We start from the raw sequence: 23,394 nt of genomic DNA, 5'->3' as shown, positions 1-23,394 counted from the left end.
GAGGCAGCAGTGCTAACCACTGAGCCACCATCCTCTTCAAGTTCCCTAGCACTTGAAAGAAGGACTGGGCATAGCAAGAACACAGAATAACTTCTAGGTAGAGGTCTACAACATTTATCACCAAGGATGGCTAGTTAGCACCACAACTGACTGAGCTACTGAAGATCCTGAAGAGATCTGGAGAGATTTCTGCAGATGCAAGAGATTCAATACAAGAAGAAAAAATACTTGACCTCATTATCACCAGCATACTCAAAGGTGGGAGTTTACAGGATGCAATAAGTCTCAAAAGAACGACACCACAATCTGTAACTTTGTGGCCCGACGTGTTCCTCATTCTACTGTTATCAAGTCAGGAGATTAAACCCTGTTCAATGAGGAGTGTAGACAGTCATACCAGAAGTAACATCAGATATGCCTAAGGATGTGTAACCAGTCTGTCGAAGCTACTACACAGGATTACATCCCTGTTAAATACCAAAGCAGTTCATGTTGCTAGATCATTGTTCCAGGCTTCTGGATTACTAGTGCAATAATATAACCACTATAGACATTGAAGTGATCCTGCAAGCAACAGAGAAGTTTAAAGCTGTAATTGTGCCTCATCATTTTATAAATGATGGTGGTCAATTAAACAACTAAATGGAGGAGGAAGCTGCAAGAGCATCCCTATCCTCAACATTTGCAAAGAGAAGCTTTCAAGTGCAAAAGAAAAGATAGAAAAATTTGCAACATTGTGCAGCATGTTCATTTCAACTTTTCAGCAACCAGCTAGCACTAGCCAAAAACTTATTTGGCTGGACACAAAACAAAAAGAATTGATGTGTGTGGATATTACCACAAAATGCTAGCCTGTGGTGCTTAAAACCAACATCTGTTTCTTAAAGGGGATGTTCATTGTGCCTGAAACCAATGACACTGACATAAGGACATGCAAACATATGAATTAAGAACAGGGTCAGCCATTTGACCCCTTCGCCTGCTCTGTCATTCAATATGATCATGACTGATTGGATTACTCTACCTCCCCTTGATTACCTTGCACTTGCTTGCTTATTAAGAATCTTTGTACCTCTGCCTTAAAAATATTCAAGAACTCTGGAACGAGTGGTCACTGCTTCAAAATAAGGAGTCATCCATTTACATTTTTTAAAATTCTCACAGAAGGATTTGAGTCTTTGGAATTCTTCTACAAAAGTTGATGTAAACAGAGTCCTTGAATATTTCTCATTAGAGGAAGCATCCTGATCTGGGAGAAATTGACGGATAGCAGAACATGGAAAAGAATGAGATCAAAGTTTCCAAATGCTGCAAAAGTGATGGTGGAGGGGAGAGTTGGTAAGGTAGAAAGACATCTTGTATCTGCAGGAGACCTTCCAGACATACACTTAACCAAAATTAGTACAAGATGATGAAGGGCTTTTGCCCGAAATGTTGATTTTCCTGCTCCTGAGATGCTGCCTGACCTGCTATGCTTTTCCAGCACCACCCTCATCTTGACTCTAATCTCCAGCATCTGCAGTACCCACTTCCGCCTATAATTAGTACGAGCCCAAAGAATCCAAATGCAGTGTTGCAAGAAACTCAATAATCTCATGATTGGCAAATGAGGCTTCCAATATAAGTTCCTAACAGTTGCATAAGTGTACACTCACTGTTCAATTTATTACTGCCCCATCACCTGTACTAAGAATGTCATCAATCAGTTTTCTTGTCTGAGATTTGTACACTCTTCATATTACTCAAAGCTGTTGCATGTCTCACAGCTTGCACACACTGCCAGCTACTCAATATCACCCAAATAAATTTCATGATAATCACTCATGTTAATTTTACATGGATTTTTAATTCTATTCGGGTGATGAGCACTATTTAGAGATTCACTTGCACGTGTGTATAAGAACAGACTGCAACTGTGATTGTTGGATTAAAGGTGCATAATATCTCTGTAAACAAACGCTTGCAGTTGTATGAAGATTAAGCTCCGATTCTATCTTTTGCTGCCTGGTTATATGGAGATGTAACAACTAACACACTTCCCTCTTGATTAGATTAGATTTCCTACAGTGTAGAAACAGACCATTTGGCCCAATGTAAATCATCTTTCATGTAAATCAAAGTGAGCATAACTAAAGGCAGCAAGAGCTGAATAGGAGAAAAGCCAGGGACAAGATTATATGCACACGAATGTCCTAACACCCATTGTAGAGACAGTCTTTATGAGGATATCATTTGGTGAGACAAGAGCCCATATCCAGAGGTGGGGCTGAATCCATCAGGGTGATGGTATCCTCATAGTTAATCCCACCTTCTAAGTTCCCATTTATTCCTCATCCCACATTCTCCTGATCTATAAACTGCAAATGGTGTAACCATGGATCTTGTGCCTATTCACCCTTCCCAATCCCTAACTTGCTTACCTGCTACCTCAAGCTGTCTCACATCTCAGTGCCGAAAAGTGTGGCACTGGAAAAGCACAGCAGGTTAGGCAGCATCCGTGGAGCAGGAGAGTCGATGTTTCGGGCATAAGCCCTTCGTCAGAAATGCTCAGCACCACAACATATATTTTTTCTAGTAGCTCTTCAGATATTCAAGATGTGCAGAGTGCAGAGGAACAGCATGAAGAAAGCAATGATGAAAATTCACTGTCACTCAATTTCACTCATGCAGCCATCAGCTCAGATATTAACAATTGATATAATTCACTAAGGCTCTTCCAACAGCACCTTTGAAATCCACAGTCTCTACCACCCAGGACAAAGACAGCAGATGTATAGGAACACCGTCCCATGTAAACTATACACCATCCTGTCATAAACCATATCATCATACCTTCACTGTCACTGCAGGAAAATGCTAGAACTACCTTCCTAACAGAATTGTGGGTGCACCTACACAACGTAGACTACAGTAGTTGAGGAAGGCAGTTCAACACAATTCTGGGAAGCTGATGGTGTAATGATAATGTCATTGCATGAGTCATCCACAGGTCCTTTCCATGGACAAGGGTTCAACTATCACTACGAATATCATTCTGAGCTACCATCTGAAATAGCATAGCAAACCACCAACTTCAAGGGCAGTTAGGGGTGGGCAATGCTCACATCCCATGAAAGATTTTTATTTAAATTTGGGATGGGTAACAAGTGCATAGTTTAGAGGACAGCATTAAAGTTGGATCTGCTTACCCTTGTGGGTGGGTCCAGAAGTAAGGACACTTCTTTGTTATGTGGTCAAAGATGAAGAAAATGCTTTTCACTCAAGACCCTGCATAACTTTGGAACTCTCTGTCCCATGAGGAGGTGGAGGTGAGGTCATTGAACACTTTAAGGCACAGGTGGATTCTAGTTAAACAGAGAATCAAATATCATTTGGGGTAAATGGGTATGTGTAAACTGGAGCACAAACAGATCAGCCACAATCTTATTGAATGAATGAAGTAGGCTTGAAGGGCTGAATAGGTTACCTATGCCCCTAATTTGTACGTTCACAGGAACCAGCTTACTGGTTAGTAAGGTCACTCAGGTACTCTGTTACACAGGAGTCCAGTGCACGTAGCTTTGTAAAGAACATGGAACCCATGTTTTCCAACGTGATTAACTCGATGTGAACACTGAACCCAGTCATGATGCAGTATTTGGTGATCAATATTACAGCTTTCATTGCAGCACAAGCTGAAGCCATCATTGCTGTTGATTATTTTGGAGTTTGCGGAGTATCTCAACTGTCCTTCACTTGAGGTGCTACCCCAGCGGCATAGCAGAGATTCCATGGAATGCAAACTGGCTGACCTCTACCAGGAGGATGAACAGCAAGAGAATACTACTACGGATGTATATCAATATCCTGAAGCTGACCGTTAAATTAGACCAGCCACTGTGGCTCCAAGGGCATGCCAGACGCTGGGAATTCTGCAGTGAGGAACTCACCCCATGATTCCCCAAAACCTGTCAACTATCCACAAGTGTGACTGAATGCTCTCCACTTGCCTGCATGAGTGTAGCTCCAACTAGACTCAAAGCTCTCACATCAAACATGAATGAGAAGCCCACTTGTTTAGCACCTCATCTACCACCTTCAACATTAAAAATCACACAACACCAGGTTATAGTACAACAGATTTATTTGAAAGCACTCGCTTTTGGAGCGCTGCTCCATCATCAGGTGGTTGTGAGTACTCCACAGCCACCTGATGAAGGAGCAGCATTCAAAAAGCTAGTGCTTTCAAATAAATCTGTTGTACTGTAACCTGGTGTTGTGTGATTTTTTTTAACTTTGTACACCCCAGTCCAACACCGGCACCTCCAAATCATGACCTTCAACATTAATTTCCTCCTCCACTACCAACACACATCCACCGTCTAAACCTGCATACTTTACCAGCTGCAATAGCAAGAGCAGTGTATGCAGAGCATCACCACCATCAATAAGTTTTTTCTCCAAAGGGCAGACCATCCTGATTTGAAACTATATTGCCATTCATTCACCGATGCTCAGTCAAAATCCCTGGAATCCATTCCTTAACAGGGCTGTTGTTGTACCTATTCCATGTGGACTGCTGCTCTTCAAAAAAAGCAACTACTCACCACCTTATCAAGTACAGTTAGGGATGAGTGAGAAATGCTGGCCATGCCAATAAAGCTCACAACCCATAAAAGGATAAATTAAAAATGGAAATAGCCCAGACACTGTTAATATAAGTGATATGAAAAACATGATCTTCTAACCAGCTCTGCTACTTTTCTTGCTGTTGTCTGAGAGCCAAACAGCTGCTTCTGCTGCTGACATTGTAGAGAATGCAACCAACCTTTCCAGACCCCAGAGTGCTCAAAGTCATCCTCCAAAGCAATCAGCAGCCTCCCTGCCGTGTACAGTGCAGCCTTCCCCTCACCATGCTGGATAGCCCTCCCTGGAATCACGAGGTCAAGCAAAAATACACCAGAAGACAAGCATGAAGAGGGTTGAACAGTGGTGATTAGTTGACTTTTGCATGCAGTATTAAATGGTTTGACTTGTAAACTTGGCTCAGAATATTCAATCTGTTGTCATTTTTGCTTTTGCTTTGTATCAAGTAGACTCTGATGCTGGGGTTACAGAGGAAAGGCAATATCTTGGACTTTTGGTGAATGGGGAATTGAGCTTACAATTACTGGTCTCAATCAATTCTTGGGTAAGTTCATCATGAATACAGTATCTGGAAGGAAGTGTCAGTTTGCCTCCTTTCCTCTTCTATCTTTTTCTCCCCCTCTCACTCACATTCCTTCTCTTCAGCTATATCCATACAGTTGATGACAAGATCTGCCCTCTCACAATGGTGAACTTTGTGCTACATGCATCAGACCATGATCAATTTTGCAAATATTCCAGGGATCCTTCAGAGAGATCCAGGCAGTGGACATGTTATTTCAACATATTAGTGGGCTACACTATTAAACTTTGCATGGCTGCCCGGTTTTTAAGATACACATGCTGCGTGTGTGTATAGTTGGCATGCTGGAGCTATCGGCCTTGTGGACTGCGGATAGCTTTGTCACCCAGCAGTCACTTTTTATTTGCTGTGGTTGCTCAAATATAGCTGGCACAGTGAATTCTGGCAGAGGAAGGCATGACGGCTGCTGCCAAGGTACCAGATGTTGACCTGCGTGATGCATTGTTCACACACTAGCTAGACTTTGAGGGACTGGAATCTCTTTCAATTCCAGTATAGAACAGAATTGTTCATGGTCCCAAATCAATGTGCAATTGATTGTATCCTAGCCCATGGGGAAATCTCTATTGCTAATAAAGTTACTTGCTCACTTTGCCTTCTACATTCTGAATGATGTATGGTTAGTTCTCATTGAGTAGAGTCTTGGTGACCTCTCAGATAAACACTGGATAGCAAACTATGAGATGTTGCTAATCTTTCCAGCTCCAGTCTCAAAGGAGCCAGATACACAAAACTACATTGCCACTTTAGCCTTCACAGTCATTGAAATATGTGGATTATGCCCAGCTCTGAGGTTGGAACTATGGCTATAACATGCAGCAGATTTCAGTAAGGATATCCCAGCTGAAGAGAAAAAGTCTTATATATTCCTTTTTTGCTAAGTTTCAAGTAAATTCAGCCTCTGTTGTTTGCTCCCCCACCGCCCCCCCCCCCCCCCCCATCTCCTACTGAAACACCTTCACTTCACTTCTCTGTCTGCTTCTAACAGCTTATCCTGCTCTGTGGACCATCTGTTCATTCTCTGAGCCATGTTGTACTCCACAGAAAATATATTTAATGGACTCATACCAGGAACCAATTAGTTTGCGCAGAAACATTGTTGTTAGCAGAGGCTGCTTCAGCACTTTTACACCACTATCTGTAGAGTGCTAAAACTTGAAAGGACAACGGAAAACCACAAACTTGGAGAATCAAAGAAACAGCTAGAAGACATCAGCAACTGCCAATCATTAATTAGATGAAGGCCCCTTTAACCAGTACTGATTGGAGTTCCTCATTGCTGCTGAAAACGTGTTCACTGTGCCAGGATCAGAAATACTGTTAGCTGGAGTGCAGAGCTCCAAAGTGGTGCCAAGTCAGAATTATATGTTGATTTATGTCATCGTCTGCCTGCTCTACTGACTTCAGGCAACCATTTACTGAGTGCACTAATGCCCACACTAATATGATATCCAGAGTACATTTCCCCAATCAAAAGTGCAAGCAAAGTGTGCATGATACGACTATATGACTATGGAGCTCTGAGCATATTCCTCGCAGCCAAACAAGGGTGGAAACTGTCTTCAATTCTTTTTACCTTCAGATGTGAAAAAGTGCCTGATTAAACTCAAAACTCTATTTCTCTTTCTACAGATGCTGCCAGACCTGCTGGGTTTCTCCAGCACTTTGGTTTTATTTCCCATTTCTTATCTACTAAGGATCTTCAGTCTTGATAGACCTTCTTCCACAAACAATTAGTTACCAATCCTAAACTAACAGGATACGAATATTTACTCTACCCGTTCTTATTATTATTTTCTTCTGCACAACATTCTTTTCAGAGTTCAGCTGTATTCTTCTTTAGCCCTTTTTTTATTGTAATTCCCAGCTTAACCATTTATTTGACCCTGAAATGCTAAACACTTGACGAGAAACTAATCAATAATCCTTTCTAACCTTCAAATTTACATCCGTCAGTATTTCCTTTTGCATTTAATTTTTATTAAGCATATACATTAAATTAAATATCTGCCCTCTGAATTGAAACTCAGCTCCTGTCAACATTTTTTTTGCTAACTGCAAATAAATGGGGAGCAAACCTTCTTTAACATTTGGAAATTGATTATTCAGCCAGCCTGTTACTTTTCCAAAATGTTATTCAATAAATACTTTTCACTTTTCCCTCAAGTCCTGCACAACAGATGACAGAAATAATTTTCATTTGAACATTTTGCAAAATGCATTGATTATTTGGAATATGTAATTAAAATAAACCATAAGAAAGCATATGATATACTTACCTTTACCAGCTAAGGCATAGAGTTTAAGGACAGGGAGGCTACGCTTGAACTGTGTAAAATATTGGTTAGGATACAGCTGGAGTATTGTCTGCAGTTCTAGAATCCACGTATTAGTAGGGATGTGATTACACTGGAGAGGGTGCAGGCGAGAGTTGCCTCGACTGGAGAGTTTCAGTCATGAAGAGAGATCGGACTGACTGGGGTTATTTTCCTTAGAGAAGACTGAGAGGCATGAAATTATGAGAGACATAGATAGTGTAGACATGAAGAAACATTTCCAGTTAATGAAAGGGACCGGGACATAGATTTAAGTTAAGGGACAGAAGGGGTGATGGGAATCTGAAACTCACTGCCTGCAAGAATGCAAGAGGCAGAAACCCTCATGAATAAGAAATGTTTGGAAGGATATAGGCCAAGTGCAGGCAGCTGGAATTAGTTTAGTTTGAGATTATGGTCGGCATGGACTGATTGGACTGAAAGGTCTGTTTCCATGCTGTATGACACAATGATTCTATAATTATTTAGATGTGCATTTGCAATGTCAAGGCATACAAGGGTTTAGGCCAAATGCTGGAAAATGGAATTAGATTAATTAGGTGGTTGTTTTTGACTGGAGCCGACACAATTGGTCTAAGGGCCCTTTTCTGTGTTGTTGATCTTTGTGATCCCATCTCACAGTTTTATATTGTTCAATAGTTTTAACAGACTGTCAATATTTCTCAATATTTAGTAAAGAAAAATAAATTGGTTGTATAGTCATACGTTAATTTATGTCTCCAAATTAGAGTGTTGCCATGCTGTGATGTTCACTGTGTAAAGGTTTGACCACATCTTCAATGTTATGTTCCTCCCTTTATTTCCAACAGTTGAGTTGATTTTCAGTCAGGTTCTTTGCAATATCCCTTCAATCCCATGTTATCATCTGCTGCAATGAAAAGAGACAGTAGTAATATCTTAAGAATAATATATTTACTGCCAACATTAAGAAATGTGACTTTGAACAGGCTCAATGAAGTTGCATAAATGTATTAAGAGATTCATTAACTTCCAAGTGAGTTTAAAGTTTTTTTGTTTTTATTGCTCTAATTGCCATAAATAAATGGTTACATACATTAAATTCAATCTCAATTACTTTGCCTTCTAAAATGAATATGACCATAATTAAACCACAGACCTTTCATTTTATGTTTAGATCCCTCTCTGGACGAATTGTTGGAGGCGTCTGGTGGTTCTTCACTTTGATTATAATCTCATCATACACTGCCAACCTTGCTGCTTTTCTCACAGTGGAGAGAATGGTTTCTCCAATAGAAAGTGCAGAGGATCTTGCAAAACAAACGGAAATTGCCTATGGAACATTGGATTCAGGTTCTACCAAAGAATTTTTTCGAGTAAGTGCATTTCTTAGATGTTTTCAATTGTCACTGCCATCTGTAGTGTAATTTTCTTATATAAAGGAATAATTGTTTTGTGTAATGAGGTATCCAGCTGTTAATCTGTTGGGAAGATACAATGATCTCACTTTGATGAAAGCAAAATTTGGGTCAATTTTACTTAATGCTGCCGATTTGTTACCTTTCTCAAACATCTGCTAAGGTTAAGTACAATCAATAATGTAGTTTACAGTTTGGAATTCCTGTCACACTGAGCGGCTGATTCTAAGAAACAGTTCGCTTTGTAAATAAGATGGTTTTACAAGAAAGCACCAGCTCTGAACATCTAGATTTGACAGTGCTGTTTTCACACACCCTCAATGTAGCGTTTGAAGTTTAGTAGAACAGCTCAGAGTTCATAGATTCTTTTATTTTAGATTAATAGAATATGTAAAAGCAGTATTGATGCAAAAGTAAGAACAAATTTGCCTTTCCTTCGGATGAGATGACAGCTGATGAAAGATTTTAATTTTCCTGCAGCATTATATCAACAGCATTTACAGCTATAATAAAAGCAAAATCTGGATTATATCAACAATATTTATTAATAGCACTGCCTCGATGTACTGGACAGAATGTGAGCAGACTTTCCTCTGCTTTCACTTTGATCTGACTTGTCAGGTCTGGTGCTAGCTTGCCATTTGATTTTTGAGGTAATAAATTGTATGGTAAATAACAACATGTGAGGACTCAGGAATTTCAGTGTAGTATCATGCAAATGAGGATGCTGAATGGCTACTCATTTTATGCTAATCTGCCTGGAGTACTTCCCAAATTCCATAATAATGGCTCTGAGGCTACTGAATGGCTTCAGCATGTATAATGTTTCTCTGACATGCTGATTCTTCTGACATGCTGATATCTCGGTTAAACAACTACTTAATAGTCCAAGCATTTTCCCAACTTCTGTATTACAGCTTCTCAGTTTTTGGGTTTTCATCACCCGGTGAAGATGAGTATTGGGTTACAAAACATCGAAATTAGGCATTTTTTGCTAGTCAAACAGTTTTCATTGCCTTCTTGATGCCTCCATAAGTTTTTATGTGGCCTTTTGGTACTCAGAGTGTGGGTGCATGTCTGGAATGAGCTGCTGGAGAAGGTGGTGGAAGCTGATATAATTACAACATTTTAAAGGTATCTGGATCAGTATATGAATAGAAAGGGATTAGAGGGATAAGGAGCTAAAAGCCGGCAAATGGGACTAGATTAATTTAGGAGATCTGGCCGGCATGGTCAAGTTGGAACAAAGGGTCTGTTTTCATGCTATACATCTCTATAACTCTAGCTTGGGAAGTCGTTAGGTACAAGATAAAAACAGACAAGTGCCTTTTCCAAAGTCAGGATCTCAATTGTGAGGATCACAGGAGCATTCTAAACATTTTCATCTCGAGGGACTTAGACAGTGCCCAATGGTGAAAACGGGAATTACTGATAGAACATTTAGATTTCCCACTTTAACTCTATATTTGTAGTCTCCAAAGGTTTCTGTCCATTTCACAGCTGTAATAATGCAAACATTGAAAGTTTAACCATTATTACAACCTCCAAATCTGGGCTAACAAGTTTGAGAAGGCAAAGCATTTTAGTGTTATTGGCAACTGAAAACAGACAGTCATTGCTCCAAGAAGCAATGTTCCTGGGAGTACTGCATTATTTGAGGATTCTGACCTTGTAAGGCAGGTTTTCAAAAATAGATTGCTGTCTGAACTGAACAGAAGTACTTACAAATAACTTGTATTTGCGCAAAATACCCTGCAAGATCTGTCAAGCCAGTCCACTTGCCAGATTTATACATTACGAATGAACAGTTATCTGCACTGCAATCTTGTGGAACACTTGACAGTTTCTGTGTCATCTATAGAAGTGGCACAGGTCTAATTGGAAGCATCTCTCAATCATGTTAAATGCAAGAGACAGGCAAAATTTCACTCAAGAAGTTGTAAGGAATACTGATGTTGGGGTAGGATGAAAAGGACAGATGAAACTACTTATTTAGTGCAAGTTGTTAGTGTTATTATATAATTCATGGTGATTGATATTAAAATTGCTTTCTTATCCAGCATATCAGACATAAAAGGCCAGATTTTCATTCCTCAGACAAGTAGGTTAAGTTAGGAAATGACCCACACACCTTGGGGAAAAGTACCCCAAAAGCGGGTTCTTTGTTTCAAGGTTATGGGTGCAGATTGGGATCAGGCCTGCTGCCCAGGATACCAATTGAAGGAAACCTTCTGGGCCAAGGCAGACTATTTAAAAGACCCATCATGGTTCTCTGGGACTTCATCCCAGTTGTTTTGTTAATTATTCAGCCCCTGACCCTCATCCCTCACACCCCATCACACCCCATACCATTGATGCACCAGCCCAACATGCCCATATCTCCTTGTAATCCCAATGCTCATTCCCTATTCTAAACAATGGTCCCTTACATCCTTCAGGAGAACTCGACGATGAGCAATACCCCATAGTAGACAAACTTTGCCCACACACACCCTCTGTGTAAACTCAGACCGTATCCATTATGCACTGACCTAAGGAGCTTAGATCAGTGTGGTGCTGGAAAAGCACAGCAGGTCAGGCAGCATCCGAGGAGCAGGAAAATCGACATTTCGGGCAAAAGCCCTTCATCAGGAATAGAGGCAGGAAGCCTCCACAGTGGAGGGGTGGGGCGCCTGGGAAGAAGGTTGCAAAGAGTACAATAGGTGAATGGGGGTGGGGATGGAGGTGATAGGTCAGAGAGGAGGGTGGAGCAGATAGGTGGGAAGAGAGATTGGCAGGTAGGACAGGCTATGAGGACAGTGCTGAGCTGGAAAGTTGGAACTGCGGTAAGGTGGGGGGAGGGGAAATGAGGGAACTGGTGAAGCAGCGAGTCTGTTTCAGTACATGGTTGAAGAGCTTCAGGGCAGAGGAGGTGACCTGGGGGTTGTAGAGAGAGAGAGAGAGAGAGGAGGAGAACCTATTCAAGGTAACCTTCCAGAACAGCACTGTCCTCATGACCTGTCCTACCTGCCAATCTCCCTTCCCACCTATCCACTCCACTCACCTCTCTGACCTATCACCTCCATCCCCACTTCCATCCACCTATTGTACTCTTTGCTACCTTCTCCCTAGCCCCCCACCCCCTCTATTTATCTCTTCACCCTGGAGGCTTCCTGCCTCTATTCCTGATGAAGGGCTTTTGCCCGGAACATCGATTTTCCTGCTCCTCGGATGCTGCTTGAACTGCTGTGCTTTTCCAGCACCACTCTGATCTAAACTGTGGTTTCCAGCATCTGCAGTCCTCACTTTTGCCTGTTTGATTTTAACCCTACTGTGAATCCTCTTGCAAGGATGCCTACCTTGAAGAAGTTTTCCTCCTCTTTCCACAAGAATCTCAGTGAGTCTCTCTCTCACTGCAACCTCCAGGCCATCTCCTCTGCCCTGAAACTCTTCAACCATGTACTGAAACAGACTCGCTACTTCACTACTTTCCTCATTTCCCCTCCCCCACCTTACATCAGTTCCAACCTTCCAGCTCAGTGCTGTCCTCATGACCTGTCCTACCTGCCAATCTCCCTTCCCACCTATCCACTCTACCCTCCCCTCTGACCTATCACCTCCAACCCCACCCCCATTCACTTATTGCAGTCTTTTCTACCCTCTCTCCCGCCCCACTGACCTAAAGAGCCAAGTTAAGTTGAAATAAAATGAAGATATAAATAATAATTGCAGCTGTCACTGTAATATAAAGATCTGATTCATGAAAGCTTCTTCAGAGCTTCAGAAGCCTCTCAAGTATACTTTTTAAGGACAAATTTAACATAAAATACAAATGCTAAACTTCAAATTCATACTTTAGGCCAAGGAAGTTTTGGCATGTGTTTCAGATTAAAATCAGGATGTAAATGAGAACAAAACCAATACACTTTAAAAGCGTTGCTCAAACAAAAGGAGCATGGGGAATAGGAAAACATCATTAATCTTTCCTTTATTGATTTTCAGAAAACATTTGGTAAAGTTCCGTTCAAAAGACCATAAACAAAGAAATGAAACTGCATAAATTTGGAGATAACCTCATGAGATAGATTGAAAATTGTTCTGGAAATATCACGTCACAGAATCATTGAGGATAAAGTGTAGAAGAACACAATTCAGCTCATTGTGCTCATGCTGAGTCTTTAAGAGAACTCTGGAAATAATCTCACACTCATGTTTCCCCATTGCCCAAAATATCTTTATCAGATATTTTTGAGGATTTTAAGTATGTATCCAATTGGTTTTGAAATTTTTAAATTAATTTGCTCCTACAATCCTTTCAAACAATGCATTCCAGATCACAACAACTCAATGCATGAGTAATTGCTACTTTATGTAGTTGGCCTTGCCTGTTTTGCAAATTACTTTATAATTGTGTCCTCTGCTTACCAATTCTTTTGCCTTTGGAAGCAGATTCACCTTATTCATTCAGTCAAAATCAATCCTTATTTTCATATAGGTGGCGAAGAGAAGAGATAAAGGATTTGTTTTCTGGCAGCCATTGGCTGTGGTATTCTTATGTGTGTGACAGTCTGCAGAATATTTTGAAGCAACCAGCATAGCTTTATAACTGTCTCAATGCAAAGTGAAAACACCCAGAACCAGTTCTTTTCATTCATTGCCCCATAGCTCCACGTATACCTGTTGCTCTGACGGGTGTCTTCCCATTCCAGCTAACCATCTCTTTCCCTTTCACCTTTTACAGAGAGCGCATGTGCAAGTCTAACAGTAGAACCAACCTTTTCTGTCAGCAGAAATTTGGTTAAACAGCTGCTTGCTTCATTAGCACACTGGAGGACCTGACTTAGCTGCAGGATCCAACCCATAGGAACAGTAGGGGAGGACTATATAAAATGCATGAAGCCTGTAATGTGATGCATTCATCCCTTAATGTGTAATTATGCTAGCAAGAGTTATCACAATTAGGCTAATGTGCACCTTCAGCACAGTGGTGCTACTATGCTCACCTTCAGAACAGATGGAAGCCATGTGAGAAATGTTCAAATAGACATTCTGAATATTACTACCATCATCATACATTTGCTGCTGACAAAACCATTATTACCAACAACAAGTTTCAGGTTGTAGTATTGCAAATGATGATTTTATTGTCACATACTTAAAATGTTAATTGCAGTGGCATTACTTAACCATGTTGCAAACGTTATGCTCATTCCCAGAGAGACAAACTGGTAAAACTGATGAATGAGACACACTAGTCTGACTCATCCTGTATACTTCAAAATGGAGGACCAGTTCTTCATCTCCAAATATTACTGGTTTTTGCCTCTGGGTTGGAAAATTGCGCACAGATCTGGAGTGGGAAATGACCACTGTGCCAAAGAAAATAATTAGGTAGATTGCCTGAATGTTCAGTCAAAGAGATGAGTATAAAGGATTGGCTTCAACTGGGAGAGGGAGGTTGAAAGGTATATGTGTTTAAAGAGGGAATTTCAAAACATTAATATTGGTAGTAAAGGTTAAATGCACGAGTGGCCAAAGCCAACAAGAGAGACATACTGAAGGTGAGGCGGCACTGGCGGAAGTTATTAAAATAAGGACAGGTTCACAGATAATTAGAAAATTTTTAATTTGAAGTTTTGGGACCCAGGGTTGCAACCGCAGATGAACTGGGATTGGTCATGATGCAGAGTGGAAATAGGTTGGTTTTGAGAATATGTGGTCAGAATATTTACTTGCAGTTGACTGGGATGACAGCAGTCTGATTCAGCACAAGACAAAAGCTGTGTAAACGAATGGAATTGGTAGTAAGAATCAATCTTTTCAGTGTTTAGATCAAATTATGGTTAACCTAACACTAGACTTAATACAGTTAATCTGAAAATCTGAAGATTGTGATGGATTTGAAAAAGCAGTGAAGAGGTAGAACTGAGTTGTTCTCAGATATGTGGAAATCGAGTTGAGGGACAGAATTAAACCCAGGCCACACATGTCTCACCTGCCAGAGAGCAGAGAAAGTGCCACATCACCTCCTTGGGAAGGCCAGCCATATTAACCACTGGTCAAGCAGTTAAATGGTAAGTGCCCAGCATTCCAATGGACCAAGGACCCCAAGGATGGAATTTTCATTCCCCTCCAAATGTTATTGACAATCAGAGGGCAGCTACTCCATGTTGCTCTAAGCAACACCAGGGGGACATTGAATGTTAGCTGGCAATGCACCCAGCAGAAGCCCATGATCAGCAAATGATCCAGGCCACTGGGAATAAGGCTGAGGATGGGGGCTCACCGGCTGAGGAGGGTAAGTTGAAAGAGTGGCCGGGGGTGATTCTCAGCAGGCCTCTGCTCTCCCAGTGCCAGTCCTTCAATCAGGTGTGCTGAGGCCCTGAAGGCAGCACCTCCAGCCTGATTAAATGAACCTCCCTTCCCAAACTTGCCTATGGAAGGGAATTGGATTTCACCCAGTGTCTGCAATGTTGCCACTTAGGAGCTTCATGTATACACGGAAGAAAAAAGACATGGATTTTTTTCTTAAATATTCATTCATGAGATTTGGACATTACTGGCCAAGCCAACATCTATTTCCCTTCCATAATTTGCCATTGAGAAAGAGTTGGTGAGCTGTTTCTTGACCTACTACTCTCCATTGGGTGTAGGGACACCCAGTTTTGTTACTGAGGGACTTCCAGGATGTTGACTCAACAATGAAGGAATGGCAATACAGTGTCAGGATGTTTTGTGACTTAGAGGTGAACTTCCAGGTGGTGATGTTTCCAGGCATCTGCTGCTATTGTCATTCAATGTGATAGAGTTTGTGGTTTTGGAACAAGAAGTCATGGTGAGTTATTGCCATGCATTTGAAAATGGTACGTACGGCTGCCACTATGTTTTGGTAAAGAAGGGAGGGAATGTTGTAGATGGTGAATGTGGCCAACCAAGCAGGCTGTCTTGTTGTCACAAATCTCTTGCATTTTCTTGGAGCTGCACTCATCTAAGCAAGTAGAGAGTATTCCTTTATACTCCTGACTTGTAGACGGTGGAAATGCATGAGAGATACAGGAGGTCAGTTAATCACCACACAGCTCCACTTCTGACCTAATCATTGATGAAACATCTGAAAATGGTTGGACCAAAGGCATTACCATGAGAAACTCCTGCAGAGATGTCCTGGAGCTGAGGTGACTGATCTCCAACAACCACAACCATCTTCCTTTGTGTTAGGTATAGCACCTGAGAGAGTATTCCCATGATCCCCATTGATAGGGCTTTTAATGCCACACTTGGTCAGATGTGGCCTTGATATTAAGGACAATCACTCTCAAAAGTTCAACACTTTTGTCCACACTTAGATCAATGAAGTCAGATGTTGAACAGCTCTGATAGACTCCAAACTGAGTCATTGACTAAGTTATTCCTTTGCAAGTGTCACTTAGTAGCACTGACCCTTACATCACTTTGCTGATGAATGAGAGTATATTGATAGGGCAGTAATTGGCTGGGTTGGATTTTGTCATAGTTTTTGTAGACAGGACATATCTGGGCAATTTTCCACATTGCAGAAAATAAACCAGTGTTGGAGCTGTGCTGGAAAAGCTTTGCTATGAACACATCATGGAGATTAGGATGGTGTAACTGTTCATTTAAAAGTGGCTACTGGGGGTGAGAGGTGAGATGCAGAATCAAAGTCAGGAGTAATGTACTGTGGTCATTTTTGTAGAAAATGGTATTTCTAGTTTTGGTTATGATCACTCCAGTACTGTGAATAAGGCAATCAAAAAGGGAGCTGTGTGAGAAACTAGGATATATTTGTGTAGTAAAGGACAAAAATTTGGAAGATGAAAAGAAGGATTGTGATGGAATGATAAATATTGCAGACAGAGGAGTTGAACTTGGAACTTTTGAGAGAGATTTAGTGAATATTTAGGAAGGTATTAACAAATAAGGAAACCAGTACCAACTTGTAATGAGCAGATCAAGTTTTGATTTTTTTAGTGAAATTTTTCATGAAATTATTGAAAATACCACAGACAAAGGGAAAATAAAATATATAGGGAAGTATTTTCCATGTGTATTCTCCCACAGATTTTCATGGACAGAGCTGGAGAAATCTCAGAAAAATTGTGTAAATTATATTCCTGTGGTTTTTCAGGGATGTCTGCAGTTATTCCACTGAACCTAATGCAGACAAGTGACAGAATGCCATAAAAATTCACCCCTTTGACTTCTAAGGAACTGTGCAGTAAATTCCAAATAAGAGATTTGTTGAAATGAACTGAAAAATTTCAGTCAAGTAGAGAAACAAAGATATCCATGAAGGCAGATATACAATTCATAAATAACAGGGAATTGGGCAGAAAATGTTTGACATGAAAATGGCATCCAGCTTTTACATGCATTGCATTGGATGCAAAAGAGGGGTATAAGAAATCCTGTGAAAAGGTTGAGCTGCAATACTGTCAACAGTTTCATACATGAGAAAGGATAGTTGCTGACATGTAAAACATGTAACATATATTAACTAAAATGACTGGCGGTTTAAAAGGATTTATTAGTGATGAAAGCCAAAACTGAATTCACTGCAACAGAATAACGGAATTATCTCAGACTTACATTAGATGCAATTTAGCCAAGAAAGAAGATCAAATTGGTGGCATGGGTATGGAGTTAATGGAAGGCAGCAAGGCAATGGCTTTGCCCTTCCCAATGTTGAACTGGAACGTGCTGCAACTTATTCAGAACTGGATTTCAGATAAGCAGTCAGATAAAACAATGAAGACATCAAGAGAGAATCAGCTACTAAAGGGCATGCATTTCGAATTATTGCTAAAAGCTTGAAGGTAGAGGTTAATATGTTTTAAAGTCACTTAGTTGCACAGAATTTGAGTATGGTTGTAAAGAGATGTGTTTTTCGTCTTCATGTCATTTTCTTACTTGCAAAGGACTATTAGAATGCAGTTTTTAAGATGACAACACATATGACTACAGAAAACAAATTAATCCTAGCACAAGTGGTGTCCACATTTTCCTTCATATTACAATTATTGGATAGAAAGCTACAGTTGAAAAACTCATTAAATTTTGCTGTGTGTCCAGGAGATGAGATTCTTAAAACCAGTCTTCATAGTGAATTTGCTTTTAGCACTCTAGAATTCTTTCCTACATCTGATCTGTCCCGTATTTCTGTCTTTATCCTTCATAATCTGCTCTGAAATCCTTCTCTTTGCTCTCTTTATGAACTGTCTTTCGCTAAATTTTGTCCTTTTCCCTATTTAGTGTCTCTGAGCATTTTGAAATGTTCCTGTTACACGAGAAGTGCTCTACAAATTTGAATTGTTCTGTAAGTTGCTGAAACACTTGATTTAAAGCACACTGTGTAAACACAGTTACTATCAGGAATAGAAAAAGAATTTTGCTTTGATATTCACTTGGGCAATTTTGCAAGCTCCAATGACAAGTAGAATCTTAAAGTCTTAAATCTGAAGCTGCACTCTTAACAGTTAATATACCAAAAGGAATGTTAACTTTCATTGGTGTTACATGTTTCAATTTGTAAAACCAAAGAATTGTCAAAATGAAAAGGTAAACTTGCTGCATCTTCTTAAGGTTAGAGAGAAAATATGTGTCCATGAATGAATTAATGTATATTAGCAATTAAACATTTATTAATATAATGCATATATTTGAAGTAACATATATATTTTGAATACCTTTGAAAAACTATTTTGAAACCAAACCAAATCAACAAAATCAAATTGACTGGTTCACAAACTTTGCTAAGGCTGAAACTGGTGACTTTGTAATGCAAACCTTTTGTGCTGACAAGTTTAAAATGAAGCAGACTTAGCACAGCAGATGTTTGAAACATACTTTAATAATACAAATTATCTTTCAATTTCTGACTTAATTTGAGAGTGCATTGGAAGAATGTGAGAAAGTCACACTTGTATATCCTTTATGAAAAACTCATTTTAATTTTGTTGAATTTGAAAATGCAGTGTTTATTAATATTCACTAAGAATGATCACACATGGTAAATATCACCTATAAGAAGCTTGCTGAATCTCAGTTATTTGCGATCTAAAATATGAAGTTTTCTTTTATGGCCTTAAGAATCATAGAATCTCTTCAGTGTGGAAAAATGCCATTCAGCCTATCAAATCTGCACCAACCCTTTGAAACTGTTGGGGGTTCATATTTATTGTATGAGATTAGTAACAAACATGTTGATATACTTGCATGAAATTTGTTTCCTCACGATTTTAACAAAACCATTTCACCACATTTTGTTAAGCAGACAAATGAATTTCACAGGAAACTGTTAATGCTTGTGTTCCTCATTCTGCACATTATAAATCAATTCCCATGTGCTTAAACAGGCCTTGCAAAATGGTTTTCTTTCACTGTTGGGGTATAGGAGATGCTGCAAGGTGCATTTATTACGCACCGATGTTGTTTAAAAGATTAGATTGTTTGCCAAGTAGTTAACGTCTTAAATAGATTAAAAATTAATCTGCTTTACATTCACCTCAGCCATTTTACAGGCTCCAGGGACAAATGATATGTTGAAATAGTATACAGACAAGGAACTAGCTCTTTGCCTACTGGTTTTAATATAATGCATTGAGTCAAAACCCCAGCATTCCATTACCTAACAACTATATGCAAATTTGTAGATAGGCAAACTGGATAATGTGTGCCTTGGAGGGAAATTTTAATGTTTTAATTTTACCATTTTATTACTTATGTAATATTATCTAAGATTACAAAACATTTTGCAGGAACAGAACTGACTGATTCTACTGTAATTTTACTTTTTTTTATCATAAAATTCAAAGAGGGAGAGATTGGAATAGGCAGACAGTGAAAAGGCCTATGCCCAAAATGTCGATTCTGCTGTTCCTTGGAAGCTGCCTGACCTGCTGTGCTTTTCCAGCGCCACACACTAGACAGTAAAAACAACCCTACTGCCCATTGTGCCAGTTCCTTGGCCCTGGTGGCCTGGTAGAGACAGCAGGTAGCCTACATGATGCATTAATAGCCTCTGGCGGTCAATGAAAATAGGTTGCTTGTTGATTGATGGATTAGCTAGCACTCCCAGCAGATCTAGAGGCCATCCTTGTGTGTTTGAATGCAGATGCAGCTGTACGTCTCCCACCAGAATGGCTTCCTGACACCACCAGATCCCTCCCTATGCACCCACAACAGCCTCATAAAATGGTGGCTTGGCTTTAAATTTAATTTGAAGAAAATTGGAAAGAGACATCTATATTTAAACAGATTTTAAAAGTTCACACTTCAATTGAGCACTTATTTCAGTTAACCATACACCTTAAAATGCACCATCCCATATTCATATACAATCTATTCATATCAAATTAACCTTAAGTTAACATATCCATTACCTCACTTCACTCGGTCTCAAGCCTCCCTTCAAACCACATTATATTCAAACCACATTATATTCAGATAATATTAGACAATAGCCTGGGCCACCTCTATATTAAAGCACCTTCTTCCTTGCTCTTGTCTACTTGCATTTCAATCAGGCAGACCTCTAGTTAGCTCTCCACAACTTCAAAAACCTAACTGCCATCATCCGCCACCTTATCTTCACACCAGTTAAGGGGGTAGCTCCATGAAAATTAGCACATGAGGTGTGTCTTCCAGGGTCTGGGTTCCAGTCCCAAGTTCAGATTCCCTTCTGCAGGAGCAAAATACAACATTTTGCATCAAAGCAGTTGAAAAGGAAGAACTATATATTCAGCTGAATCATACATTTTCTGATTACAAGTTGAATTTTTGAAGGGGTTTTCATGAAGAGATTTCTTGTATCTTATCAAACTTTACTAAATAACTACCTTGCCCTGATGACATTCCTCACTTCTGATTTTATTACCATTTTATCATGTGCCATTCCCAAAGCTACTCGCCACTCAGCGGATATCCACTGAAACAACAGTTTCCCACACATCGGCACGATCTTTAAAAACCATTTGTGCACCCTGTTGCATGCTGTGGTGCACAGGCAGTATGTCCACTTGCCCAGCACCAGCAGTGGATGCCACAATACCAGACCTAGCCAGCCTGGTCCAAGGTTGTCATCCAGTCCGCGCCATCTAAGATGTCTGGATGAATGTCCAGCATTCTATTCAGAAGGTCAGTTTCGTTCTCCATTCCACCAGCTTAGGTATCACCATTAAGTCCTAAACCGCACACTCACTCCTTCTGTGCTGCTGAATCCACCTCCTACCAAGGCCGATGCTCTGCCACTCTCACTATTACCTGTAACATCGCCTCTCACTCACTCTCGTAGAGTCATAGAATCATGTAGCACGGAAATAGACCCTTCAGTCCAACCAGTCCATGTCAAACATAATCTCAAACTAAACTAGTCCCACCTGCCTGCTCCTGGACCCTATCCCTCCAAACATTTCATATTCATGTATCTATCCAAATGTCTTTTAAACATTGTAATTGTACTCACATCCACCTCATCTCAGGATGTTCATTCTGCATGCAAACTACCCTCTGTGTAAAATATTTGCCTCATGACTTTTTTTAAATCTCTCTCCTCGCACCTTAAAACTGTGTCCCCAGGTCTTTAAATCCCCCATCCTAGGGAATAGGCAACTACCAATAACTCTGTACCTCATTATTTTATAAGTTTCTATTTGATCGCCTCTGAATACTCTAACAAGAACATAATGGGCGGCACGGTGGCTCAGTGGTTAGCACTGCTGCCTCACAGTGCCAGGAGCCCGGGTTCAATTCCCACCTTGGGCAAATGTCTTTGTGGAGTTTGCACATTCTCCCCGTGTCTGCGTGGGTTTCCTCCAGGTACTCTGGTTTCCTCTCACAGTCCAAAGATGTGCAGGTTAGGTGAATTGGCCATGCTAAATTTCCCGTAGTGTTAGGTGCAGGGGTAAATGTAGGGGAATGGGTCTGGGTGGGTTGCTCGTCAGAGGGTCGGTGTGGACTTGTTGGGCTGAAGGGCCTGTTTCCACACTGTTGGGAATCTAATCTAATCTAATCTCATAATGCTTCTGAACACTCGTCATCACACTCTTGAACACCTCCCACTTGTCAGACTGCAATCAGTCTACTCCAATCAACTTCTGAAAGCTCTTGTCTCATACCGTTGAAATTTGCCTTACTCCAGTTAAAAACTTTAACTTTTATGAAAGGCTTATCCTTTCGATAACCATTTTGAAACTAATAGAATTACAATAGCTAGTCCCAAAGTGTTCCCTTACTTTTACTGAAGTCACCTGCCCTGCCTTATTGCCCAAAAAGAAGTCTAATTTTGCTCTATCTCTAGTAGGAGCATTCACATATTGATAAGGAAAGTCTTCTTAACCACATTTTACAAATTCTTCACCAGGCAAACCTTTAACGTTATGGTAGCACCTGTCACTGTTGGGAAACTAAAATCCCCCATTATTACAACTAGTTACCCAACCTCAATCTCCATTAAACCTTGCATGCCCTCTGCACTGCCCACTCACTCACTCAGAACACCACCCCTCATGCACCAATAATACAGCTTTCATCTCCCGCAATGTCTGTCTCTCCCTTATTCCAATAGAAAACAGCCCATAATTGGACAGAAAAATTCAAGTCAGGAGATGGGGTTGCCTGACATGTAGCCCCTCAACCCTACAGAGGTTGGAGAGATTCCTGGCTGTGACACCCCTGATTGAAAATGCCCACGCCCCTGGGCTGGTATCGGAGGCTGCCCTTGACAACCTGTACCCACTGACCAAAGGCTATCCCCCTTGACTTGACTGAGGCCTGCTGACAATCATGACAAGCTTCCTGGCTTTGTGTCTCTGCTAAATGTCAAGGCAAGACAAAAGTATGATGAGACTGTATCTATGGCTGAGGGAGAAAAGTGCAAAAAGCAAGCCAAATCACTGCAAGCAGGATGCTGTGAACATCCAAGTTGGCTCAGAGTGAGTGAGCACTATAACAGTGGGCAAAGACCCCAGAGATGTAGCCAGGTCCAGTCCATGAACTTGTTGTATGTCTATGAGTGCAAAGGGTCCTTGCTGCAACCTTACAATGATAGTTACCAGTACAGCCTCAGGTACAGCATTGATGTGCAGAAGCAGATTACAAATGTGTCATGTTCTTACAGGCCGGCACGTATTGGACATTAATATCTGAGAACAGGGTGCATGTGGCTGATGTCCACAGTTCAAACCCTGAAATGTTGGTGGCAGTTATCCAGTATGTATGTCCTTCAGAGCAAACAACAAGATGAATTCGCCAGGTACCTGCTGTAGTTTCCATGTCAACATTTCTTGATGTTGAGCTTCTGTGGCATATTTGGTAAAATAGGATGCTGAATATTAATAAAGTGACTTTAACATTAATAAGATGTTTAATGAGCTATAAATGGCAAATTATCAGTGCTTAATGAGAAACTCACCATCCATTAATTAAAAGCATAAAAGATCATTTGATATGCTCCTGATATTGAGATAGGCCTTGCCAG

General features: G+C 40.4%; 1 protein-coding gene across 6 annotated transcripts in view; it reads left to right on the top strand.

Moving 5' to 3' along the window:
* Positions 1–23,394, top strand: part of gria3b (glutamate receptor, ionotropic, AMPA 3b) — a 351,500-nt gene that overhangs the window by 273,265 nt on the left and 54,841 nt on the right. For all 6 annotated transcript variants that reach the window (XR_011964134.1, XM_072595311.1, XM_072595312.1 and 3 more), the window contains exon 12: positions 8,681–8,879. Coding sequence is in view for 5 of the 6 variants with exons in the window: in XM_072595311.1 (XP_072451412.1) it covers positions 8,681–8,879 (199 nt within the window). In the remaining variant the exon portion in view is untranslated. The remainder of the gene's footprint in view (positions 1–8,680; positions 8,880–23,394) is intronic.

Source organism: Chiloscyllium punctatum, chromosome 25 (genome assembly GCF_047496795.1).
Source record: "Chiloscyllium punctatum isolate Juve2018m chromosome 25, sChiPun1.3, whole genome shotgun sequence".
Classification (NCBI taxonomy): domain Eukaryota; kingdom Metazoa; phylum Chordata; class Chondrichthyes; order Orectolobiformes; family Hemiscylliidae; genus Chiloscyllium; species Chiloscyllium punctatum.
The sequence above is the reverse complement of the archived record's forward strand: the minus strand, read 5'-3'. Positions and strand labels throughout refer to the sequence as shown.